Source organism: Pelodiscus sinensis, chromosome 1 (genome assembly GCF_052426305.1).
Source record: "Pelodiscus sinensis isolate ZL-2025 chromosome 1, ASM5242630v1, whole genome shotgun sequence".
Classification (NCBI taxonomy): Eukaryota; Metazoa; Chordata; order Testudines; family Trionychidae; genus Pelodiscus; species Pelodiscus sinensis.
Window position 1 is genome coordinate 313,520,207 of NC_143052.1, and position 27,766 is coordinate 313,547,972.

The 27,766-nt window shown below is 43.9% G+C and overlaps 1 protein-coding gene across 3 annotated transcripts in view; it reads right to left on the bottom strand.

The window, feature by feature from the left end:
• ZDHHC20 (zDHHC palmitoyltransferase 20) overlaps positions 1-27,766 on the bottom strand; it is a 91,519-nt gene that overhangs the window by 12,918 nt on the left and 50,835 nt on the right. For 2 of the 3 annotated variants that reach the window (XM_089775600.1, XM_089775601.1), the window contains exons 4-10: positions 24,724-24,844; positions 23,103-23,172; positions 21,632-21,664; positions 18,637-18,757; positions 6,519-6,651; positions 1,728-1,854; positions 432-521 (exon numbers count right to left, since the gene is read on the bottom strand). In XM_089775600.1, the coding sequence (XP_089631726.1) occupies positions 432-521; positions 1,728-1,854; positions 6,519-6,651; positions 18,637-18,757; positions 21,632-21,664; positions 23,103-23,172; positions 24,724-24,844 (695 nt within the window). Of the gene's footprint in view, positions 1-431; positions 522-1,727; positions 1,855-6,518; positions 6,652-8,289; positions 8,326-18,636; positions 18,758-21,631; positions 21,665-23,102; positions 23,173-24,723; positions 24,845-27,766 lie in introns of all 3 variants that reach the window. The other variant, XM_089775602.1, reaches the window with a different exon arrangement.

Consider the following 27,766-nt stretch of genomic DNA (forward strand, 5'->3'; position numbering starts at 1 on the left):
TCAAGTGCATTCTCAAAGGCCTTCAAATTATATTATTTGCTAATTTTGGAGCTTTTCTATTACGTTCTTCTTGAGAAGTAACCAAATGTGAAAAAGTATTCAAGGTGAAGAGGTGGTATCAATATATCCATTTATATTTCCTGTATTATAGTTTTTATCCCCTTAATACTGTGTTGAAAATAACTTATTCCTTACTTTTTTGATCACTTCTTTGCATTAAGGAGACATCTTAATTGTACTGTCCTCTATGATCCCTCAACCCAACCTATCCACTTACGAAGGATTACAAACTATTTCAGAACCTAGTAGTGGGTACAATTAGTTTAAAGTGGTCTTTTGAACTTATATTAAGTTTATTTGCCACATGAAAGATAAAATGAGACCAGTAAAAGCACATAAATACAAAATAAAATAGTTGAATAGCAATATACCTTTTAGGAGGTTCGTTTTGGCTTGAGACAGTAAGTTGCTCTGGATCCATAATCACTAGACGAGTTGGAAAATTACACCCATCACCCAAGCTACATGATGAAGGAAACATTAAGTAAATCAAAATTAGTGGTGTATTAATATAAGGTAGGTAAATCCTGCTAAATAGGTACCCGCATGAAATATCAAACATTGCCAGTCAGAACTAGTTAGTGTAAGTGCCATACTGCACTCCAAACCCCAGAGAAAAACTGGAACTGCATGTAGGTCTCCTGCATGCAAATACAAAGTTTTACCACTAAGCTATGTGGCCTGGTCATTTAACACTGAAGACAGTTTCTGAGTTTTCAAGCAGGCTATGAAATAACTTTTGCCCTTTTCTGCCTAAACAGATTGCTGACTGTCATGACTGAGTCAGAGCCCCAGACTACAGAATTTAAGAAGAACTAATGAGATGATTCTGTGGGACATGACCCCAAAGTAACTGATTTCTTTTGTATAAGATTGTGTAAGCATGTGAGACAGAAATTCGCACATCCCATTGTACAAATGCATTCAAGTGATCTGATATTTAAACTGGTGAGAGCTATCATGTACACAAGGATTCAGGAACAAATATCTGTTTTTACCACAGCTTTGATAAACCTGCTTTTGAGGCCAGTCTAGATTAAAATGATAGGAAGAAAACCTGGTCTGGCTGCAAGAGGCTACATGTCCCAGTGGTTTTAGACATCCATTCTAACACCCGTTCAGCAGAAATGGTATTCAAACTGGAAATTATTTATCAATCTCTCTGCCAGACAGAGTCCTGTGCTGCTCAGTCTCAGAACATTTTCTCAAAAAACTTTTAATCTAAGTATGTGCTGTCCATACTGAAGACAAAATTGTACCAGAAGAAGCAAAATAAATAGCTGAAATTTTAAAAATTGTTTCTAAAAAATGTCATCTTACAACAGTGTTCTTGTAGCATAGATGAAGCCTGAGAGGTCACTGGTGTGGGCCTTCGTGTCACTGGCTTCCTGCGTTACTTAAGGCACAAGCCCACTCTCATTTGAAACTGACGGTATCTTTCAAACACTGTTCAAGAAATGTTTTCAAAATCTCAGTTTGGCAGGGACCTATGCTCTCTTGTGTTCAAGGCTTAACACTTCAGATTAGGGTCCTCAATGAAGTTAATTCAGCTGGTTATTTTACACTTTCACCCACCAACCCCTAAATTCTAGGAGTAATAAATAGTTTATTTTTTAGAAGTAGTAGAAATTCATGATTCTCATAAAGGGTATCAAAAAACATAATACCTTGTAAAAACAGGCAGCAGCCAATACTTCTTTTCATCTCCAAAAACCTCTCTCAGATTTTTGCTGCATCCGAGAGAGAAGCCATTTTTGTCAGGGCCGTTTCGAAATGTGGGTGCCCGGAATGCTTCTGTTTAAAAAAGGAAATTAACAATTTTAAACTACGCAAAATACTTAGAAAGCATGGAAATGAATAAACATAGTTTATCTTAATTACTATGGCTACTGTAGTCAACAGGAAGATACATGACATTGAGACAGTAAATATAGTGGAACTAATATCAACAATGCCTTAAAATACATTATAGTAAAGCACGGATGTCAAGTTTCAACAATTAAAAATATAGCAAAGATGTAACAAGGTACATGACATAACAGCAATGAAGGGTAAAATTGTAAATTTGATATGGAACATACTTCCATTAATAACATATCTATTTTATTTATATTTGACACTAAAAAAAAATCTGAGACCCTGGCTATAATTAGTGTTATAACTACCCTGCAGCATTAATACTAATCTACAAATAAACTAACCCCTAGGCATTCAGTGCCGATATTTGTGCACCAATGTTGCATACTGCCAGAGAGATCCTGCTTAATAAGGGAGTTGCTGTACTCTGTATCAGCTTTAATCACCAAATAATTTTCAAGTGTAGCCTCATGTACAGTGCATTGCAATAGTCTAATTTTGGTGTGAGAATGCCTATCTAACAGAAGCAAAGACCCCAATCAGAAGGAAAAGCTGCAACTAGAAAAGACAGTTACCTGTTCTCATAACTAGTGTTCTTCAAAATGTGTTAGTCACGCCCATTCCAATAAGGTGTACGTGCTAAGAATGTTAAGGACTAGTTGACTAAATGATAAGCAGTCAACTAGTCGATTCCTCCTCCCCACCTCTTGCAGCCTCTATCAGATAGAGGCAGCAAAAGGGGAGAAGGGGGGAAAAGAGGGAATACTTCAAAGCGGCAGCGCCGCACAGCTGAGCCCGGGATCAATTGTGCGGTGCTGCCACTTTGAAATGCCGAGGCGGTGTTTCAAAGCAGCAGTGCCACATGGAGCCCAGGGTCAGCTGGGGACTGATCCCGGGCTCTGAGCGGCATTTCTGCAGAACCCAGGATTAGCTGGGGAGTCCTCAGCTGACTCTGGGTTCTGCAGAAATGCCACGTGGAACCCGCGTTCAGCTGGGGAGTCCCGAGCCTACACCGGGCTCTGCATGGCATTTCAAAGTGGCAGCTCAGCATGGAGCCCGCGGTCAGCAGGGGACTCTGAGTCCCCAGCTGACCCTGGGCTTTATGAGGGCGCGTCCGCTCAATCATGCACAGGAGCCCGCGCTGGGGACTCTTGTACATTTCAAAGCTGGCACGCCCACATGCCGTCCGGAATCAGCGGGACTTCCCCAGCAGGGACTCTTGTACATTTCAAAGGAGGAATGCGGAAATGCCTATTGACTAGTTGAGTAGTTGATGGAAATTCCATCAACTACTCGACTAGTAAATTAACCATTATTTAACATCCTTAGTATGTGTGCCATGTGCACACGTGTTGGAAACTCTCCCCTAGCAGCTCCTGTAGAGTCACCTGTGGAGACCCCTAGAGTAGCGCCAGTATATCAGCACATATATAGCGCATCTCTCCCTCAGTTCCTTCTTGCCAGCTACTCCGACAGTGGGGAAGGAAGGTGGGTATTGGAATGAATGTGAATAACACATCTCGAAGAACACCAGTTACAAGAACAGGTAACTTTCTTTTCTTCTTCAAGTGCTTGTTCACGTTGATTCCAATCAAGTGGCTTCCAAGCTGTTACCCCAAAGAGATGGGGTTGGAATTAGCGATCACCAATTGGAGCACTGCCCTGCTGGCAGCTTCATCCTCCCTGGAAAATTTATCAATGACATGTATGTATAGAGAATCACGTGGCCATCCTACAGATCTCCTAAAAGGGCACTTGTGCTACAAAAGCCATTGGCAAGGCATGCACCCTGGTCTAGTGTAATGTGACCACTGGAGAGAGAACCCCTGCTCATAGGGATGTCCTGGCTATAGTACGGCCCTCCTCTGACAGGGCTCCCAACTCCTGCCAGGCGTCGTGGGGCAACACGTTGGTCTTTCTGGCCTCCTTTGCCTTGGGGGTAGGGGCCTGTTGACCATGCCTCTCCTTTTCATTTACAGGAGAGATCATGAGTGAGGAGGGATGGGGGTGTGAGTATAGAAACTCATACCCCTTGGAGGGAACAAAGTACCTTGTCTTGATGCCCTTGGCTGTCGGGGGAATGAAAGCCGGGGTCTGCCACAAGTTTGTATAGTCTTTATAATTGGCAGAGCTATCCTAGATGGTCCTTCTTGTGAAAGGATGTCAACCACGTGGTCCTCTGGCTCCTGTATCTCCTCCATGGGGAGATTCATGTTTTAGGCCCACCTGGTGGAGCAGCTCTTGGTAAGCTCTATGGTCCACTGGAGGTGGACCAACTGCCTGCCTCCACTACATTGGGGAATGAGGATGAGTAGGCCTGGGTGGCCCCAGTGTCTCCCCTGAGTTCTAAGGGTTGTTGGGTTCTTTGACCCAGATCCATTGCTGTCTGGCATCTCAAGCTGGGTGGCCGAGCGCAGTGCTCAGGTGGTGGGCTGTCACGTCTCGGTGGACGGGACTCTGATGCCAAAGGCACCCTTGAATGGCAACTATCCTGTGGGGGGACCTCTGGCTCATCGACGTGGTTGACTTAAGCTCACCCTGGGACTGATGGTATGCTCAGAGCATCCAGAAGGCGACTGTGCAGGCAGTGGCCACTGCTGTTGTCATGCTGCCAGGGGGCCCTCTCTGGTACACCTGGTGCAGCTCCTTCAACACCACACCCGGTGCTGCTGAGGCCAGTGCCAGTGCCACCCGGTGAGACCTCCTTGGTGACCTCGAGCAGTACCCTGAGAATCTGGACTCAAACAGTGCTGTGCAATCCTGGACCTCAACCTGTATTGGGAGAGTGACCTCGGTGCTGAGCATTGGTTTTCTGGCGCTGCCTAGAGGGTTGGTTTTAGGCCTTTTGATGGTGTCAAAAGGGGAGGGTGCTGTACCAGCGGATGTGATCTGTTCAATGAGGATGACTCATCCCAGTTACGTTCTGCAGGTAATGGTCTATGCAGCATTACCAGTTTCCCCTCTGATCAATACAGTCTTGGTGGTGCTGGTGTCCCCTTGTGCACCCTGGATGCTTCAGCAGCCAAGATCTCTAAGAGGTCTCAGGCAACCTTGAAAGTGTCAGGTGTCAAAGGGGAGTTTAGGGTCTGCACCAGACTTAGGTCTCTCGGTGATGGGCTGTGTGCTGGACTCGACAGCAGTAGGGCCGAAGTCAATGGCACATTCTGGATTTCTCACACTAGAGACTTCTAGCATGGTTGGTCCTGTCTTAGTGCTGGTGAGGTGGATCTGTGCCTCAGCACAGGGGAGCCCCTGCATCAGGAGTTTTTGACAAAGCTTGTTTTCAGGGTGTTACTGCACACGGAGCCTGGAGCACTTTGCACCAAGCTGGCTCCAGGTGCCATCTTCTCGGCATGAGGGGGTTTTAGCACCACTTCCATAAGGAGCTGCTGGAGTCTGTACTCCCAGTCCTTTCTGGTTCAGGGCTTAAAAACTACAGATTTTGCACTTCTCAGTGTAATGTTCTTCCCCCAAACAGTGAAGGCACGTGTTGTGTGGATTGCTGTTGGGCATAGGGCATTCATAAGCTGTGCACGATTGAAAGCCTGGGGCATTAGGCATGCTCTGGTTCTTGGGCACTTGCCCGCTGTTTCTGCTAGCACTGAAACTCTGCAACCGATTAATGAAGATCAGACCAAAGCTATAGGGACTAGGCACTTGCTAAGGCAAAAGCTAGGACATTCCAATGCTGTCACAGACAGTAAGAAGGAACTGAGGGAGGGCAGAGTCAGCTGTGATATATATGCACTGATATAGCAGCTCCACTGTACGGATCTCCATAGCCGACCCTCTGGGACCTGCTACGGGAAAGTTTGACACTTGTGCACACAGTGCGCATACACCTGATTGGAATTTATGTGAATAAGCATTCAAAAAAGAACTGAGTGAATAATCTGATCAATGAAAAATCTGAAACAAAAAAAAAAACCCCATCTGAAAATCAATAGGATTTGGGCTCCAAATTCAGATAAGCACTTCTGAAAACGTTATCCAAGTGCTCTAAATGGAACACACATAAAAACACACATTGTGCCAACCAGCAAGATTCAGTTTAAAGCAAGTAAGGGAAGCACCATTATGTTAGGAAATATGTGTCACTATTTCCACTTTTCCCTATTTCTTTGAAATTTTTTTCGTAGCCAGGTTCCTTCTTTAATTCCCGATCTACCTCAACATTTTTGGGGCATGGATTGTGTCTTACTACATCCATGTACAGCATCTAGGACAATGAGGCCATGACCTCAGTTGGAGCCTTGGGATGCTAATGTGACACAAAAAAATTGTAACTGGTAATGCCTATGGGTTTCAACCAGAGAGTAGGGCCCTATTATGCTATGCCCAATACACAAATATAACAAAAAGATAAAACAAATAATTGACCTCCACTATGCACCCACACTTTTGACTCCAGACAGAAAACACTTTGCACTCAATTATTTCACAACAGAACCTTTCCATTAAATTACTTCTACTAAAAATGTTCCATTCTCCTCAAGATGTTAGTATTTCTCTTAAACATTATGCCACTTCCTGCAGAACTCATGCTCATATCAGTATCAATCTTCTGGTCACAAGACAACTACATATTCCAATTAACTGACCTATTGTTGATCTGTTTTTGCTGACTAGCCAGCAGTGGTAGCTGAAAAGTGACAATATGCTGATGAAGAACATGGCAGCCACAAAGAAAAGGAAAAGTACATGGAATTTTGCATGTGAGTCTGGCAGATCATTCTGGGAGAGAGAAAAAAAAAAGATGAAGATTAATATTAACTCTTTTTAGCAAATAATCCAACATCCTCACTAAACATTCTGTTCCCTGCTGAAGCTTTCCCTCTTTCACCTTGCACAATATGCAGCATCACGAATAAGCCTCTTTCATATTATCTGAAGCTAGTCCATAGCAGTGGATCACAGTGATTAGACCGATGGTAACCCCATTCTGTCTGAACTGTATCTATTGTTCCTTGTAAACACTAACATAACTGGACACAAACAGTGTTTGCTTTGTACACTTGACAGCACTTTTGATGTAATCTGTTTGATGTTAGGGTGCGTCTCCACATAGCAATGGGAGAGAAAACTGTTTTTAGAGACAGGAATATTTGGATTGTGAAACCACAAGAATCAACAGAAGGACTTAGAGAAAGTGATGAAACTACTTTTAATTTAAAACTGACTAGGTTTTAAGTTGATAGTGTCCCTGTTAACATGCCCTCAAACTGGCAGCAAAAGAGAGAGGAACTGGCCTTAGTTACACATTTTGTCTAAAATATATTTAAACATTTGAAACATTAGGGCACCAAAAAGGGATTTAAGTACCCAAGTCCAAAGTTTAGATCCTCAAAGTCTCTGTTCAGCTGCCTCTTAAGCCTGAAAGTGCTTATGTGAAAAGTTGTGCATGTCCTAAGCTGCTCAATGCCTATGCCCCCTAAGGATCTTCAAACTGGAACACCTTGGTTGTCTACAGAGCCCAGACCCATGTGTTCTCAAAGGTCACCTAAGAACACACTCACTGGATAGGGCTTTGCACACAAGAGGAGGAAGACTTGGTAATGCCTCTGGCTCCCCCCCCCCCCAATGTACCAGAAGCCAGGGCATTCATCTGAGCAGTAGTTCAAAAGGAATGATTTTAGTAAAGGTTTATGCTCAGATTAGATGATCACAACAGTCCTTTTTGACCTTGGAATCCTTGAGAAAGTTCTTAATCAAGAATGTCAAAGGGAGATAGCTGTCTAAGACCCACCTATCCTTCAGCATTTCCTACTAGCTAATTTAGGCAGTACAGCTAAGTCCCCTTAGCCCTACTCTAGCCCTAATTGTTTGACTTAGACCAGTTTAAAAGACAGACCACACATCACAGCAAAGCACTACACACCGGAGGAAACATTTTTATGTAGGTTAACTTTTCCTGAACTACCATTTCAGTATATCAGATACAAAACATGCATTTTTAAAAATTAGGCATTCACATTCTTCCCTATCTATTTTCAGGCTTTGCTGTATATTTTTTCATTAAGCCAATGGTTTTTTAAAACTAATGGTTTAATTGCATATGCTCAAAAACTCAGTATTTTAAGACACTGTCCTTTAACAGCATTAGGAAATTAGAGTGTATTTTGATTCAGAGGTATAGTTGCCATTATTGCCACTTCATTTTCCATTAGAAAATCCATTATGTGATGTTGATTTCTAGTTTATCTGCCATACAGTTCAATTAAATCAAACACTATATACCATCTGTCATTTTGGGCGAAAGGACTACAATTCTTTCTATTATGTAACAGTGTAAACAGCTATCACAAATGAATGGACTACAAAAAGCACAGTAGGGTCAATTTCTATATTAATCACATCAACACTGGATTTTACCTTTGGACAATTCTCTGCAGATTTCCTGCGGCAAAGCTTTGCGCAAACAAAGACAATTTATTATATACAAGTATTACTTCAAGACAAATGTTTGAAAACAGAATAGGCTTTGTTTAGAAAGCAATGGTTAGTGTGCACATGTGCTCTAATACATGCAGCCTTCCAACACCCATCAGAAGTCTTATCTTTCATTCACAAAGAATAGGGGAGCCAAGAGGATAGAAGCAGTTTGCCAACTCTTTTCTGAAAGCCTAAAGTGCTCTGTTGGTGTGTGCAACTGGCAACATTTAGACCAGGGATAGGGAATCTTTTTTGGCTTGGGGTTGCTGATCCACAGAAAAAAAAAAAAAAAAAAAAAAAAACCAAAAAATAAAAATCAATCGGAGGCTGCACACAAGTGAAAATTCAAACCCCACGCCCCAAACCCTCAATGACATGAACCCTGGCTGAGAAGGAGAAAGACACTCCCCATATTCCTCTTGGACTCCAGAGACTAGTGGGGCCCAGGATAGTAGATTATACGTGCTTCAGTCCCACAGTAGGTGAGGGCTCCCCATGCTAGAAGAGGATCCTTGAGCCTTGGGGGCCAGATTCAGTAAGCTGGGGGCTAGATCTGGCTCCCAGGCCTGAGGTCCCCCCCGCAATTTATAACAAGAATAGGAAGCTTCAACATGTTCTCTCAGCTTTCCCAATACAATTGCATCTGGTGCTCTCTCCAGCAGCAGTTCATCTAGCTGTCTATTAATTTGGCAACTGAGGTTTAATAGAACATTGAACACGAGCAAAATATTAATGGGCTAGGAAAATAACTCAAGCTCAGCATACCTCAGAGGAGGTGCAAAGCAAGTACTGTACAGTTTAGTAATTCCACATCTATCTGCATTTTCAATATACTCATTACCATGGGATGGAGCTGTCAATCAGGGGGTTGTAAATATGAAGAGGGGAAAAATTTCCACTCAATCACAAGGTTTGTTTTTCAGTTGTGCTGGCGACATGAACCATTTAGGAATGCGCTCTACATGAGACAGAATAAAATGGTTTATCTTGTTTTCTCCAGTTATAGCTAAACAAAAACTGCCCATACAAATACACATGTGAATATCGTTTCCTCTTCTATGTCATTTTGCATGAAGGCTGTATTCTTTGACATGCAAAATTTGCAGATAACTATCTTGAGCAGTTTGGTATTAAGACCAAAGCAAATTGTGAAGAGCCTCAAAAAGATCTCACCAATCTAAGTGATTGGGCAACAAAATGGCAAATGAAATTTAATGTTGAAAAATATAAAGTAATGCACATTGGAAAAAATAATCCCAACTATATGTACAATATGATGGGAACTAATTTAGCTACAACTACTCAAGAGAAAGATCTTGGAGTCACTGTGGATAGTTCTCTGAAAACAGTCACTCAGTGTGCAGCGGCAGTAAAAAAGCAAATAGAATGTTAGGAATAATTAAAAAAGGGATAGAGAATAAGACAGAGAATATCTTACTGCCTCTATATAAAACCATGGTATGCCCACATCTTGCATAATGCATACAGATTAAGGATGTTAAGTATCATGTAACTGACTAATTGAATAGTTGATGCATTTTTGCATCAACTATTCTATTAGTTAATAGGGCGGCGCTGCCCCTTTGAAATGCCGCCATGATGTTTCAAAGGAGCAGCTCTGCACAGAGCCCAGGGTTAGCTAGTGTGGTGCTGCTGCTTTGAAATGCCGTGGGGAGCCCATGGCATGTCAAAGTGGCAGTGCTGCTTGGAACCTAGGATCAGCTGGGGACTCCCCAGCTGACCCCAAGCTCTGCAGTGCTGCCCTTCCAAAATGCTGCTACGGCATTTTAAAGCGGCAGTGCCGCATGGAGTTTGGGGTCAGCTGGGTGTCTCCACCTGATCCTGGGCTCCAAGCAGCACTACCGCTTTGAAATGCTGCCAGCAGCATTCAAAGAGGCAGCGCCACATGGAGCAGCTGACCCTGGGCTCCATACAGCGCTGCCACTTTTAAGTACTCTTTGACGAGGGACTGAGCCATCCATCTGCCATTCTGTCCCTTACATGCACGTCCTATCCTTTTGTACTCATCCTTATCACTTTGTCCACATTTCCCTCCCTTTTTAATTGTCTAGTCATTAAATAGCTCCTGATGGGAGCCATATTAGCCTCTTACCATTCTTTCCTATCTTTTGCATCAGAATAGTTGGCTGCTGGCTCTCCTTGTGTCTTTTCCCCCTTAGATTTTCTTCTCATGGGACCTTCTCTACTAGTTCTCTGTGTTTGTTAAAGACTGCTTTTCTGAAGTCTGTTGTCCTTATTCTGCTGAACTCACTTCTTCCTTTCCTTAGAATCATGAAATCTATTGTTTCATGATCACTTTCACCCAAATCAACACAAAATTTAATTACATGGTCTAGTAATACTTTTATGTATTTTTATTAAGTGATATTATAACCAAGAATTGGGCCAGACAATTTAATTTCTCAACTAAATCTTCTTACAACAAAGAAATCATCAGAGTCAGGAGACTTATAACAGTGCCCATAAAACACCTCTGTAGGAACCTGATTGGCCATTTGCCTTGGCTGATGACCCAACTTCAGCCCTAGATTATAAACCTTGGAAACAGAGCTTTAGAACTCAGCACCACGAGGGATTTCCTGCTCCTCAGCGAAGTGCCTCTAATGGTGGGAGGATGTAATCCACTATGTCTGTACCTATAGCATAGTTTTATGGCAGCACAATTGTAGTGTGGGTATGGATTATTAGTGGGGAGGGTAAAACAGAGAAGGAACAGGATAGCCAGAAAAATCAAGAATCAACCAGTTAATCTTCAAGCTCACAACAGAGTTGCTATAGAACAGAAGCAGAGGACTATGGATGTGATGCAATTCCAGGTGAAGCAGTCTGAGCACCAGCAGTTTCAGCTGCTTTGCAGGCCTGCTTATCCCAGTAAGTCACTTCTGGGGGAGGGGAAAGGGGAAGAGAGAGGGGTGTGTGAGTGTGTGTGAGAGAGAGAGAATTTATTAAAAAAGAAAACGAAGGAGATTCACTACACAAAATGTGCTAACACCAAGATTTTAATAAGTGGGTGTCCAAAGATTAGATGCCTAAGTGATTAAGTACTGGGTCAGGCGTGGTCAACCCACGGCTCATGAAGGAAAAAATTGCGGCTCCTGACAGAACTGGGATGAACCGGGAATTGCTCACGTCAGCCAGTCTCACTGCCGGGCCGCTGTAAGACATATGCGGGCTCCCGGCCCATGCCATTCTGCTCATGGCTCCCAGCGCATTACCTTTTTTGGAGGGGTTGATTTTTGCATCTCACTTGTGTGGCCCCGACTGACTTTTCTGTGGGTCAGTGACCCCTGACTCAAAACAGGTTCCCCACCCCTCTCATAAATAAAGACAATGCTGAAACACATTGGCTGCGTCTAGACTGGCATGATTTTGCGGAAATTCTTTTAACGCAAAAGCACGTCTAGATTGGCAAGTGCCTTTGTGCATGATTTTGCGCAAGAAAGCCCCGATCGCCATTTTAGCCATCGGGGCTTTTTTGTGCAAAACAGTTCTTCCCTGTCTACACTGGCCCTCTTGAGCAAGTATTCTTGCGCAAGAGGGCTTTTTCCCGAGCAGGAGCGTGAAAGTATTTGCGCAAGAAGCACTGATTTTGTACATTACAAAGTCCGTGCTCTTGCGCAAATTCAAGCGGCCAGTGTAGACAGCTGGCAAGTTGCCAGTCTAGATGCACCTATTGTGTTTAACAGAATATTTTATTTAAAAACAAAGCCTGGCCAACGAACCCCCAACTGGGGACAAACCCCCATCTGGCCGCAGCATCATAACTCCTGCACTCCCCCAGACCTGAAACCTGAGCCTATCATTCACTGGAACCCCCTGTCCTGAGCCTCACATCCCCAAAACTCCTGCAACCCCACATGCCCAGTCTTCTGCAACAACACTCCTGCACCATCCACACACTGCAAATCTGTGTCCTGAGCCCATCATACTCGCAGCCTCCCTGCCCTGAGCCTCTCATGCACCCCAGCCCAAAGTCTTGCACCTTCACAGCCACAAGCCTGAAGCTTGCTCAGCACCCCAACCCTCCACCTGACCTCAACACTGTCCAGCCTGGAGCCCCCTCCCTGGGACGGTGTACTGGCACCTATTTTCCCCCGGCGTGGCTGGTTGTGGTTTTTTTTTTTTTTGCTCAACAACTTTCCACCCCAATATGTGGCTCTTTGCACTCTTTCCACTGCTATTTTGGCTCTTTGACTCTAATGGGTTGGCCACCCCTGTACTAAGTGCTTTTAAAATAAGGCTCGTTTAAGATGGACACCCAAAAAAAAATTGCTGGTCACTTCTGAAAATCTTGGCTGTAGACATCCAACTCTTGGCATCTATTTTTTAAAACCCTGCCTGAACATTTGGCTAAATTCTAGAAAAGCCACCAAACTTGCACCATACGCCCTCATGCATAAGTACTGAGAGACTGAATCTTCACTATGGATTTCCTTGATGATTTACTAGTCACTCAGATGTTTTTAAAAACAACAAACCTGAATTTTCAGAAGTCTTAGCACCCCAACCACAAACAAGATTTATTTAGCCCATACTTGGGTTTTCCAAATAATTTTTGTGCAGGGCAGCACATACAACAAACTGAAGGCACCAAGAGCAGCTGGAATCATATACTTATTGACAGGGAGGACAAAGCATGCTGTCCTGCCATTGTGAGGGCATAAGTAAAGTCCTTCTACAAAAAAAGATAAATATGGCAGGTAAATGAGTGATGTTTAGAGACCACGTCGTTACCGTGTTGTGCTATTACTCTCAAATACTGTTGTAACATGTAGAATCTTTTGCAGATTTTAAAAATGAGAATTCTAAAGTCAGAATACAGTGGAATTTACACTGCCTCTGCCCTCCCAAAGGAGCACTGCCCAATACAGGCTTGTTTTCCAAATGCACTCTACCCCTCACAGCCAATGACTGAAGTATGCCCTCCTTTGAAAGCTGCACAGGGTGAACAAAGCAAGATTACTTTCTGGCAACAAATGATAAGCTAGATGGAACTAAATATCAGAGATAAAAAGAGACTGAAAAAAAATTACCTGCCAGTCCAGCTAATCCTGTCTAACCTAGATTAAACTTCCTAGGCAGGGTGAAAAATACTTGTTCTGCTGTGACCTTTGCACTCTGAAGGGGGAAAAAACAAAACAGAAACACAGTTGTGCTCTGTTTATTGTGCATTATATTTAATGTCAATTTTGACAATCAACTTTTCTCTGAATAAAATTTAAAATACAACTTACTGCTATCTTGCATTTGGTATTTATTTTTTCCCTTTTTGGTTTTTCTGCTGTCCCCTCTTCTCTTTCAACAATATCATGTTATTTCTGGTGTCATTTTCTGTGTCAATTTCCTGCCCCACCTCACACTGTGCTTCATCCTCTATAGATGGTTAACTCTACAAACATAGAAAAAAGACTGTCCCTGCCCTGGAGATTGCTACAGCTGCACAATGAAGCTCCAATCCGGATATATTTACTACAGTATTACGCCTCTTCTGTTACGTCTATTCATCTTCCCCCATGGAATATTTTCTTTTCCCATTGGATTTTGTCCCTAGACCTTGCTCAAGGGCTCCACTTTTGCAGACTCTAGGTAATATATGTTTGGTAAGTTTATAGCTCTCACCCCTGCACTGGCAGTTGGAAGAACAAAATAGCTCTGTTTCCCGACTCTGCCCCCAAAGCCCACTGGCTGTTGTGAGGATGGTGCTGTCTAACCTAGTCTATCTACGGACCTACCCACCACAGGCAAGTTAATTTTGCAAGCTCTGCTGATGAAGGTGCTATCACTGCTTTACAGAAGTCTCATTAAAATGGTCTATTGTTTAGTCTCATTACAATTTATTTTAGATTCATTAAATGCAAACATGTATAAAAGGCTTGAATCTCTCTCTGTATATATACACGTGGATGACGGAGTGATGTCATCTTGCCCTCCCTCCACCCTCAGCTGCATGGCCCTCCCCCTTCTCCTTCCCTCGTGCTCCAGGGAGCTGCAAGCCTGCCCCTCGCCCATGCCCTAGGGAGCCATGAACCGTGAGGCCTCTCCCTTCTCGATGCTCCTCTCTCTGTCCCTTCTTTCCTTTCCCAGTTCTCCTTCAGCCCCAGTTCATTCACCCTGAATCCTTGCTCTCCCTTCCAGTTCCTGCCCTCTCAACAACCCCGTACCCTTTCAGCTCAAGGCACACATCTTTCCTTGGCATTAGCAGTAGGGTTGCCAGATGGCTTTGACAAAAATACCGGAAAACATCTCATATGGGGGGAGGGGAGAACCGGCTACTGGGGAAGTGGGGCTGGTCAGGAGGGGGTTGGGGAGAGAGGGGCTGGCAAGCGAGATTGGGGGGAGTTGGCAGGTGGGGAGGAGGTTGGGGGAGCGGGGCTGGCAGGGGAAATTGGGGGGGGAGGGGGAAGGAGGAGGAACCGGTCGGCAGAGAGCAGGGCTGGTCTGGAGAGGGCCAATTTGTTTCCCGTACAGAAAGCTCAAAATCCAGACTGTTCGGTTCAAAACTGGACACCTGGCAACCCTAATTAGTGGTGCCTTCTGACTGTCCAGGTGGGACCCTGTGCTACAGCTTTTGGGGTGGGGGCAGCGGCTGCAGTGCTGCCTCTCAAGTGCGTCCTGTGGTGGCATCATTGCCTTGTTCCCTCCCATCCAAGAAGGTGGAGAGGTTCCCCAAGCAGGAGTGGATCTTGCAGAAGAGCAAGACCACGGACTCGACCTGCATGGGGCCCACCCTGTGGTGAGGGGCTGAGGGTCTACAGACGGCAAGGAGCCTCCCTCCCAGTGACACCCAGGGACTGGGCAGGGCCACTTCACTGACTGCTCCCTCCCACTCCCTGAGACACTCAGGCTCTGGCAAACAGCCCTTTGGCACAGTTCATTGGGGGTTCACCGCCGCTGAACCTCAGGGCCTCTTGGGAAAGCCTCACCCTCTGGGGCTGCCTTTTTCTCCCCCGTCCACAAAGCACTGCCTCCTTTTTGCTGGAGGCCTGGCTCCCCCGCTTCCCCCCTCCACTCCCAGCAGGGCCCTGCTCACAGTGCTGCACCCTGGCCTGGCAGGGAGTGGATCTTGCAGGAGAGCAAGACCCACTGGAGCATCAGAACCAGGCCTCTGACTCAGGCGGGCTCTCCCAGCAGCTGGGCAGGTCTTGGCCACACTACACACCTGGCCCTTTGGGGACAGTGCAGTTATGCTGCACCCAGGCTGCTTTCTCAGCTCTCCAAAGCGGTCACTCTGTGCTTCAAGCTCACCACGGAGCAAAGCTGCCCCAAAGGCCATTCACATGCCATTACATAAACCCTAACAGGCCCGTTTGGAAAGGCTGGGTGAGCCTAAGCATGCAGCTCAACAAATTTGTGGGAGGGGGCAGGGTGTGTGTAGGGAGGGAGGAAGGGGAAATAGGATGTATGTGGGGATGAGAGGTGCGGTAAGGGGGGATAGCAGGGATCAGAGGCAGGGGGATGGGCATTGTGGGGGTGTGGAGGAGTAGTTAAGGAAGGATGGGGCATAGGAATAGAGGAAAGAGGTGGGGATAGGGATAGGCAGTGTGGGGTAGTGAGGAAGAGGGTTAGGGAAGGATGTAGGTGGAAGAAGAGGTGTGAGGAGCTTGCTCACTTGGCCAGCTGGAAGGGCACATCTGGAGCGCTGCCTCCCTGCAAAGACAGGCAGTAACCAGGCACAGAGAGCGAGGAATTCTCTCCCTACCTGGCTGCTTGCATGTAACCCAACCCCTACCTCTCACTAGTGAGCCAGGTGCCTAGGAGCACCCAGAATGAAGGGGATTCATTTGGAGTAGGGCCCCATTTTACTGATTGTGTTTGGTTTTCAGTTATATGTGAGGCTCACAAGCCTGCAGAACATAGCCCTTCCTGGCAGGTCACTTCTCCTTAGCCCCATGCTAGCTGCCAGAAGAGGCTCCAAACTCTGCACATGAACAAACTATTTTATTGGGGGGTGGGGCAGGAGCAGGAAGGGTAAGTGGGAGGAACTTGCTGGCAATTGAAGGGTACGAGTGGGTGGGATGGTCAGAGACCATTTGGATAGAGGGACCCGTTCAGGGATGTGGTAAGGCAGAAGTGGAGAAGAGTGTGAATAACTTGGGGCCATGGAGAGTGCAGCCAGGCTCAGTGCAAGAGTAACAGGCTCTCTGGCCACAAAAGCCATCAGCAAGAGTGGGGGTTGGTGAACATAGCGAGCAGGGTTGCAGCCTCCTAGTAGATATAAAATACAGTTTTACTCTGAAAAGTGGTAGTAAGAAAGGCATTGACTTTCAATGACTTATATAAGTGTGTGCAAGATTACAATTAAAAGATGTTTTTCTTACTGCAAATCCAGCTACCTCATTTTGAAATTTGTCAAAATAGGTTCTTTCCTTGTTGCATATCAAAGTTTTACATGCAAAATTAGACCCATCTCATAATCAAAACAGTTTTATTGTTCAAAAACTGTATCCTGCTCAATCTTTCTGTTGGTTCTGCAGTGCTACCAGACATAAAAAGTATCACATACCTGTTTTAAGCACTAAAGCATGCAGATATATTTGAATATGCAAATGAAGCAGTACTGCTGAGTAAAATAAGACCACTTTTTTCAGTCAATTGTCAGAAGTGACACACTCCTGCAGGGAGTACTGAAGTCTAATGATTTCATAAGAAATTCTTAACTTCCCTCTCTCCACTCATAGAAGTCCGCTCCACTATAGTGTCTGATGGGCTTTGGAAGAGATTTTTTGATAAATGGGTGGTATTAAATAATATCCATTGTAGCCAAATGTTCAAACACAGGTTTTCCACTGTAATAGACTTGTGAAGTGAGATGACAAAGCAAATCAGTTCTTTTTCCTGCACATCCATTCCCCCACTGATCTGTAAAATACAGAGGGCCACATTTACACTGAATCTTGAATTTGTTTGTGAATGTGATTAAGTTGTGTATATTCAATAAGACTGAACATCAGAGAGTTAGGCCATTTAATTTTGAGAAATTAACCAAAGCATTGTTCTAATGAGGAAATTAGTAATATGTCTGTTGAATACAAACTTAGAGCCTGATCCTGCAAGGCATTGACATTCATTTCCCACAGATATTTGGCAATACACTGATGGGACACAATGTACAATAAATATATTGTAAGGAACATTTCATAGAAACTACTGAAAGGTATAGGAGGAGGACTAACATCATTAATACCATTTTTTTCTCTTAGACATCAAAAGAACAATTGTTTTAAGTGTAGAAACTCCAAACGTATTGTGCAGTCTTTCTTATACAAAGAGATAGTTAAATCTTTCACCTCCAAAAATTGTCATCCTTACAGCTCTGAGGATAATTACTGTTTTCTACAATTGTACACATTGTAACTTGTGTCTAAGAAGCAGACACAAGTTTTAAAAAGTTGCAAGTTTTAAAAGATGTGAAGAGCCTTTCACTGATTGATGACAGTTCTTCTAATCGATTATTTTTCGGTAGCATTAACAGAATTCTGAAGGTAACTACATCTAGTCCTCCATATCAGAAGAACAGCAGTCACAATGCAAGGCTTTAATGTTAGGAGAGGGAATGAAATAGAAAATACTCTATTGAGACTGGAATGTACACTTCTCTCTAGAAGAGAATTTGTTTAAAATATAACGTAGAAGGATGCTTCCACAGATAAGGCTCTATTCAGATGGATTTATGTAGTAGAGTGTGTATTGTCCATTTGAACACTGAAAGTAAACAGTATTAACACTGTTCATACTTTGCATAATTTCTTATAATGACCATGACTGATTAGTGAACACTACTGACCTCAAACTAAAATTTACCATAAGTGCTCGGTATTACAGCAGAACAAATTCACAACTAATTTAGCTGCCTCTTCTGTTAGCAGAGTAGCCATAAGTAGATTTCTATTTTTTGAATTTGTTATTCAAATCTTACAGTATTTTCCATTATTTACTCCATGGTTTAATTATAAGCCGCCCTCTGCAGGTGTTCAATACATACATCTAAAAAAAAATATTGAGCTGAACTGCTCAATTTTGTGCCTTGGAGAAGATGCACATTATTGTAATGAATTTCCACCTTCTTTATTCTCTCCTAGTATCTGTCCAGCTCTATTCAATATACAACTAAGTTAATTTAATTGCTGAAGGTTCTCTTGCTTTAGTCACCTCAAGATACGCTGTTGTCAATTATACAGATTCATGAAACAGACAGAAATGGATGACATGATGCTCTGATCGAGATTTCAATAATACATGCAAATTTAACAAAAAAACAAAACTTACTGTCCAAAACTTTATAAAGTACTGCAAGACTGTAGCGGCGACAAACAGACAATACAATAAGGAGTACAATAAAAACAGGAGGAAGAATTTGTAATTAGAAAACCCCACACAGTTATTCACCCTAGGGGAAAAAAAAAAGAGAGAGAGATCATGATGATATAAAGATTAATCAAACTGTTTTTGTGCAGCATGTGCATGTTTTCAGTACTGAAGGACAGCATTCTATCAATGAAAAAGTGAGAGTAAACACTTCAAAATCCCAATTTTAAAGACTATTCCTTTCAGTCAGGTAATCTGACCTCTTCTCATTATTCCTGTCACTGAAATAATTTTCCTGAACAAAGAACAGCCTTGTGACCAGCACCATTTCTGGAAAGATTTCAAATATATATGAAGCCTTGTCAGACATCAGGAACCTATTTCACCGGGAGCCTTTCCTTTGACTGCAATGGGTGTCATGGTAGGCACTAGAACATCTACTACTGTAACGTTTCCCAAACTATGGGCTGTGGCCCGGTACCAGGCCGCAGGAAAAAAAATATCGGGCCTCAGTGTGCCTGGTGGCTGCTGGCAGGGCCGGCTTTAGACCGATTTGGTCGAATCAGGCCCCGCATCCCTGAACCCGGAAGTGCTGGCGAGTTACAGAGCCGGGGGCCCTGCTCCACCAATATGTGGAGCTGGGTCTCTCCCCCGGCTCTGCCTGAAGCGGGCCCTGGCCCCTCCCTGCCATGCACGGCTCCTCCTCGCCGACTGCTGCTGCCCATGCGCGGCGTTGCACGTGGGCAGGGAGGATGCCCGGGCGTGACGTGACGTCGCGGCCTGGGATTTTAAAACTCCTCGGAGGCAGATTGCGGGGCTGCCTCCAGGTTCGGCCTCCGGCCCTGCAATGTGGAAGGCAGAAGGCAGGGAACGGGCTTGGGCGGTGGCGGGGAAAGAGGGGGAGGGGGAGAAGGAGGAAGCGGCAGCAGCCGGGGGGGGGGGGAGGGGAAGGGGCTTGGGGGGAGGGGAGGTGGAAGGAGAAGGGGCTTGGGCGGGGGGAGGGGAAGACACCAAGGGACAGGGTGCAGGAGAAACAAATGCCAGGGGGCCAACTGCAGACAATGAGGAAAAGGGCAGGAGGGGAGGTGTCAGTGGGAAGGGGACAGGGTAATGCTGGGAGATGAGAGGGGAAGAGCATCGGGGGCTAGAGGAGGAGGTGCTGGGAGAAGGCTTGAAAGAAGGGGTGGGCATGAGAAAGGTGGGGATGGAGCAAGGCATGTGTGAGGGCACAGAGGGGCGGGAGGGGAATGGGGCAGAGAGTGGTGAGGGGGTGGGTATCAGGGAAAAGGGGGGCAGGGGCAATAAGGGAAGGGGGAGGCACCAGGAAGGTGCAGGGCTAAGGGTAGGTGCAGGTGCCAGGGGATTCTGGGGTGAAGCAGAAGGGCAGACACCTGCAGGGGAGGGATCAGCACCAGAGGAGAGAGGCAGGAGAAGTGTTAGAAGAGGGGTAGCTCACATGATCAGAGTGGGGCTACTGGAGGAGTGGGCACAGGGGGGAGAGAAGGGCTGGTGGAGGGGGGCAGATTGCAGGAGGGCTGAGGGCAGTGAGAAGGGCAGGAGTCAGGACAGAAGAGGAGGGTGAGGAGTTGGGAGGCAGCAGGCACCAGGGGAGATGATGGAGCAAGGATGCAGCGGGGCTGGCCAAGGGAGATTGGGAGGAGAAGTGGGGGAGAACTGGTTGCCCGGGAGGGGGTTGTGGAAAGTGGGGCTGGCCAGAGGCGCAGTGAGGGGAGGAATGAATTGGCCTGCAGGGAGTGGGACTGACCCGGTCATATGTAGATCTTGGGGCGCTGCTTCCTCCCCCCCCCCACAAAGCACGAGTTAGTCCGGCCCAGGGATTCTATTCCCACTCCACACACACTCTCCCTCTCCCTCCCTCCCTCCCTCCCTCCCTCCCTCAAGTAGTTGCAAACTGTCTGGCTAGTAGACACACTCATGCAGCCTGAGCACATTTACCAGCCAGGCAGTTCGAAACTACAAACTGATACATCTAATAATAATAAAACGTACGTAATGAGAAAATACCAGACATGTTATATGTCTGGTATTTTCTCAGTTTGTTTTTTGTGTGTTTATATTTCTGGGCTGCAAAAAACAGAACTGAAAAAAAAAAGGGTTCCAACTAAAGTAAAAGTTTGGGAAACTCTGGTCTAACCAGCTTTCTGTCTGTCTTACAGTCCATTTATCCAATCCATATTCCTTAACTTGCTGGCAAGAATATTGTGGGTGACCATATCAAAAGCTTTGCTAAAGCTGGCACTGGGGGTTTTGGAAGGACTAGAAACAACTTATTTTAATAGTCATAGTTTGATTAATGAATATGCAAATATGCAAATGAACATTACCGGTCCTCCAAAAGTTCGTGAATGGATTTACTGGTCCCCGTGTCAAAAAGTTTGGGAACCCCTGTACTAATGTCTGCCACAACTAGCAATATCTGCAAGGATGGCACATCAAGGGTGGAAGAGGAATAAAAAGTACATAATATTCAATACGGACTACACATCCAGGTTGCAATTCTACACCCCAAAATGAAACCTGCATGGGAAAAAAAAATATAGCAGTACTTGAGTTCATGAGCTTATCAACTTGGCATCTGGGAGTGAATTCGTTTGAGAAGTTGATTGTCATAATTTAGTAAAACAGATTCTTATCTCTTGATGCACATAATATTGATATAAACACAAAGCAGTAGCTCAGCATCTCTCATTTCTTTCAACTTGGTCAGTTCTGATGTGCATTTATACGTAGGTAAGTAGTTAGATTTCTTAGACCTACAATGCTGACTTGCAATGCACTTGCAGGAGACATTAGGAAAAATGCTGCTCTCATTTATACATATCTAAATCTGAAGAAATTCTACTAAAATAAATGGATTTATTACATTTACTTTGGTGTAAGAGAATCCATCAATTATTTCCACATTATTTATATTCATTTTAAAAAGCAAACATACCAAGGACAATGATGGTCCATTTTTAGTACACATCTGTAAAAGAAAAAGTCCATTGGCAATTAATTAAAATAAAAATTAAAGTCAATTTACTGATTCAAATATTTGGTCTCCAATGTCATAAAGCTGTATTTATCATTACCAAATTCCCACTACTTCTGCTTTTCAACCCTATCCCTCCAGGCATATTACTTAAAACGGCAGTTAGAATTCTTGTCCAGGAAAAGTGGGCAGGGCCAGAAAAACCTTGTTAATCAGAAAGAGGTAATATTATTGAACTGCACAAGACACTCTGTTTCCATAAACCATTAGGTGCTGTTTTCACAGTATGCCCAACTTATTCAGCATGAGCATTTGAGGAGAAAAAAAATCAATATTCAAAATTGTTTTAATAACCAGCATGCCTTACTGCTCTTGTGGATAGTATGGGAAGTATAGTAACCTGGCACTAAATTTAATAAATCCAATCAAGATGCTAAATAGAAAAGTAACTTTGGGGTGGAGTGGAATAAGATGAAAAATATGTGGGTATTTGCAATGATCTATTTTCAATTTTCTCCCAATATCTACACTAGCATGGGGAACAACTGTGGGGCACAAACGTGGTCAATTTAGTGGGTGTAGTGAAGACCTGCTATATTAGCCACAGATTGCTTTCTGGTTAACTCTGTTATTCTTCTCTTCTGGGGTAAAATAAGACAAGTCAACAGGAGAGTTTCTTCTGCCGCCCCACTCCCTGTAGTGTAGTTTCCATGGTAATATAACTTAAGGTACATTGAGGACACCTACATGAACAATATAGCTGGAGATGTGTTCCTTAAATTGATTTTCTACTGTATTGTAGATGTAACCTTAGTATATAGCATGATCAGAGAGTAGTAATTTAAGACAGACGCATGCATTCATCAGATTTCTTAATTAAATGGATCTATCCAAGGTCAGTCACTGAAGTCTAATTTACAATTTATTTTCCAGTCTTAAGTGACCGATAGGTACAGATTTTGCAGGTGAAGCAGAATATGTCTGGAGGATAACACTAATAACACTGAAGTTATGAAGACCTACAATGCAATGGTAGCTCTCCTGAAACTGAGTTGTTACTAACACAGCAGGCATGTGCCTGATAGCTAGGAAGGCAAACTAAATTCCACGCATAGACGTTTCTGTTGGCATATGTATCACAGCCCAGACCTACTTCACTCTCCAGTAACTGAGCCCTCAGAATGAAGACATTTTACAAAACTAGAAGTACATTTAGGACAAGTCCTGTCCCATTCTCCATGGTACAGAGAGCCCCACATGCAGGAGAACAGAACAGAGATTTTCAGGTCTTACATGAAGCCCAGCCTCTGTGGACTGGGAGAGGAAGTGAGATAGTAGATCTACTATTATGCAGTTCAACTGGCAAGCAGTATAAATAAGGCCCAAGTATACAAGATGAGAATTTAAACAATAGATCATCACAGCTACTTACAGGTCACACGCAGAACAGTGGTGACAGCGGTCAGGCTTGATTAGTTGGCATCTATCACAATATCTGATTGCTATATTCAAATTTTAAAAGTCAATCTGTTAAACAGATCTTTGTAAAATTAAATTACATACACACAGAGGCTCCCTACTGTTCAAAAAACTGTCTCAAGGACATCTCCCTTCCCACCTCCATTCTGAATCACATATGATTACTGTGGCAACAACAATAGCTTACAGAAAAATGTAACAACATGAATATATTTAGTGTATCTGTTTCTATTGTAATAAATGCTTTTTCAGCTCTTCCTCTTCATTTAATCTGTTCTGTTCCTTAGTCTCTCTCCCCTCCCCCCCACCAATTCTCAGGCGCATGCTTCCTTGCCACTTGGCATCCTTCTTCTTTGGACATGCGGGACCCATAGATACTTGGTCCTCTTCTCCCCATGCACCCTCTTGACATACAGCCCAATATGCATACTGTCTTAGTTTTTCTTTTCTCGGGAATATTCCTCTCCCACAAGTGACTCATCCTTGAGGGTGGCTCATATTTCTCTCCTATTCTTCTGAAGTGGTATCTAGCCAATGCAGTTAGGTTGACTTCTACTCCTTCTCAGCAGATGCTTTAAAACAAAGCCTCCAGACTCTTCTTGATAAAAATATAGCTCAGCTGTAAAGGCAGCTAGAAAGAAGGAGGAAAGCCACCACCATGTGACCAGGCAGCTGTGCTGACAAACAGCAAGTGCCACACAGACCACTAATGGACAGGAACCATAGTTTGGGAATCACTTAAATACAAAATGAACATACTAAAGATTGTCATAGATTTGTTAATGGCTAAATATTAAGGGGTAAGAGAGATAACATATTTTTTACTGGACCAACTTATATAGGTAAGAGGCACAACAGAAGGTGGTTTAATAAAAGATATTAGCTCAACCACTTTTCTCTCTTTTATATCCTGGGACAGACATGGCTAAAACAACACTGCATATTATGACATTTGTAGTTTCCTTTAAAAATAATCACAGATTTTGACAGTAATCTACAATGCCATTAGTTTTAGAGTAGTAACACAATTATAGAAATCTAGCTATGCTGCCTTAGACACCAGAGGAGTCATTTAATAGTCTCTCAATATTTTCAGGGATACTGCAATAATGCTACTTTAAAATAGTGACGCAAAGACAGAAATAGCTGAAGAATCATAAACACGATGATTAAACAGCTCTGTCCTAAGAATTATAGCTGACAGTGGAAAAAGAATTGTTTGGCATTTTAGTTTCCATATTCTGAATTCTGACATTGTAGTGGAAGTAAATTCAAACCAAATGTTCATATTTAGGGCATGGAAGCAATATTTGGGATTAAATAAAATACAGATTAAAAATTCAACCTTCCAGCTCTGTTCTTTAGTCTATTTAAGATTCTTATAAGCAGAATGTGAGATAAATGTTTTCACTAGAATTTATTTTGAAAAAAACTGTTCTATTTATTGGGAGCTTGTAGAAGTTATGGACTTCTGCATTATTTATTTAGCAGACTGTTCTCACAGCAACATAAAAATAAATCTTATGAATTAGACTAGCAGCTTTTGGACAACTAGACTTATCTACACGCCTCACCCCTTGATGCTGTTGTGGTATAGATAGGCAAGTCTTTAGCAGCTCTTCTCAAAATGTCTTGCTGGGATTCTGGTCTCTCTTCTTTTTCGTATTGTTCTTTATCAGATTTCGATAAGCAGAACTGCAAGAGGGGACAGAAGAATAGTTTTTAACCACTTGGCCCAATCAAGGTTTATGTCAGGAGAGAACTGTTTGAATGTTTTACCCCCTAACGAGACAGCAATATCTGCCTATCATTTTACCAAACACAGGAAAAAAAGTAGTCAATGATAGGCGATATAGCAAGAACTGTCCACCACACATTCTGAAATTATATGATTAATCCTTTGCAACTAAACTTTAAAATGCTAAATTTAAAAGAACTGGCTTTGTCACAGTTCCCACCACTCCATTTCCCTTTACTATACAAGATTACAAAATGAAGGCTTGTACTCTGTGGAGTTTTATGAAGGTGCAAATTTCCCTTGAAACCATTCATGTAATCACTGTTCCAATGGTGTTTCAGAATCCCATGAGTTCACAGGGCTATACAATAATTGTTTTTGCCACAGGCTCTATGGCTGCCATTTCCTATCTCTGACTGGCCTGCAAAGGGAGCACGGAAAGCTTTTGTGAAGTGGAAAATAAGTAACTTTTCATAGTTGCAGCTCACCAGCTAAATGGATATGGCTGGTAACTTTAATGAGATCATCACTGATGATCTTAAGCTCCATTAGCTATATTGACAGAGCTACTAATAGGAGTGAAGACTTAAAGATAGTTCTTGGGAGAGAGTTACCAACTTCTGTAAGGATGAGAACCACCATACTTAAGGCTCACCGGTTAGAAGTTTTGCCAGAATAATCTGGAGAACTTGTATGTACCTGACACCCATGGTTTAGTACTCACTAAAATGATAAGTTTTAGCTCCCCCACTTTCCTACATCCACAAGGCCCAAGGCAGTTATAAGCTTCTCTAGCAGAAGGTTTGAACAGAACTTATTGCTTTCCTAGGGAGCTCTAGGTTCTCAACTGTGTTAAATCTTTTAAACTCTGAACTCCTAGTAGGAATCACTCAAGGTGCCCCTTCCTGTCTACATGCACTATAAGGAGTGCACTGCTCCACACTTGCTAGCGCCTTTCCAGAGGCATTGCCTAACAAAGACTGGTGCTAGGAAGAGTTTGCTTGGTGTCTTCAACCACAGCCCTGAAAAGTGGAGAATTAACTGTGGGTATGTCTACACTGCAGGGAAGCCTCAAAATTAGTCTGAGGCGGGCTTCCCTAATGTAGACGTGCTATCTCAATTTAGAGTCCCAGGAGGAATAACTTAGAATGGCCCTGGTGAGAGGCTATTTTGAAATAGCAGCAGTGGAGCGTCTACACACACCCTATTTTGAAATAGCTATTTCGGAATAGGCATTATTCCTCATAGAATGATGTTTACAGATTTTGGAATAAGCCATCCGAAATAACAGAATGGCCGTGTAGACTCGCGCATTGTTATTTTGAAATAACACTAGTTATCTCGAAATAACAGTGTAGTGTAGATGCACCCTAAGAGTGAAACTAGCCTTAAAACATTACTTAGCAGACAGAGTTACGGGAAAGAATTAATGGGGACACAAATCAGGTATCTGAAAAGGCAACACACAGAAATCTGCTGGAGAACACGTTAACCTGCCCTGGCACTCATTAAGGGATCTCATGTTGTTTCAGGCCAATTCCACAAGCCATATACACAGGGAAGCCTTGGAACTTAACTTCATTTACAGGCTTGGTACCCATCACAAAGGTATGAAAAAAGACACTAGCTGGCTAGCAGGCTACCTTCCACATCCTAATGACTTAAAAAACAAACCAACAATGGGTATTTAAGAACAATTTGCACCTTCTTTATTAGTTTCCTGTAACATGAATACTTTTCCCCCTTCCTTCTTTCCCTCCCCCCTCCCCCCATCCCATCCCCTATTTATTTTGAAACAGGACCTTTAATAACTCCATTCGTTTGAAGAAGTGGGTTGTGCCCACAAAAGCTCATGATACCCATCAGTGGTCCCCAACCTTTTTGTGGCCAATAGCACATTCATGTTTTCAGAAGAGTGTGGCGGGCGTCAACAAAAAAAGGCATCAAATGTGAAATTGAAGGCTATTTTCATATTAAATGTGAATTGGATAAATTTGATAGAAACTTAATTTAATTGGATAATTTTTATTTTAAATATATTGTAATTCATTTTTTAAAAAAATTCTGCATTAATAAAAAGGGGGGGGGGTGTCCAAATGTTGAGCAAAAAAAGCACCCTTCCTCCCACCCCCCCAAAAAAAGCATGGCACCTTTAAATTTCACACTCCCTTCCACATGGTAGGGGAAGCATGTCCCAAGTGGCTTTCCAGCTGAGAAACTGAAAATACCAGACATTTTACTGGGGGGGGGGGAGGGGGGGGGAGAGATCAGGCCAGGGGTTTGGATTGTGCCTCAGGGCAGGGGATTGGGGTGCAGGGTCTGGGAGGAGAGTTCTGTGGGTGAAGATATCGGAGTGGGAGCAGCTGGGGTGCTGGACACTTACCGGTGCTGCTCTCCTGTTTCTCCCACAAGACCTGTGGGTTCCCGCAGCTGCCATTGTCCAGGTCCGGCCAATGGGCTTGTGGGGGGGGAGGGAGGCGGAAGCAGCCATGAGGGACCCTTCCCTGCTGGCTCGCAGCTCCTGCACCACAAAGGACCCCGCCACAGCTGTTTTGCATGGGGGGGGAAAGGGGGACTGTTGCTGCCTCGCAGCCGGATCTGACCAGCATGGGGTTTGCTCCGGCTACTGAAGCACCTGCGCGGGCTGACTGCTGTGGTGGGGCCGGGGCTCAAGCCTCCGAAGCGCCGCATCGGGCTCCCTCGTGGGCCCCAGGCTGCCGACCCTGCTCTAAGCAGGGGTGAATGTGAGTAGTTTTAAAATGCCAGCACGGGTTCACATAAATGCCCCTGCGGGCACCATGGCGCCTGCGGGCACCGTGTTGGGGACCACGGATCTACATGTTTTGTTAGTCTTTAAGGTGCTGCTAGGCTAGACTATT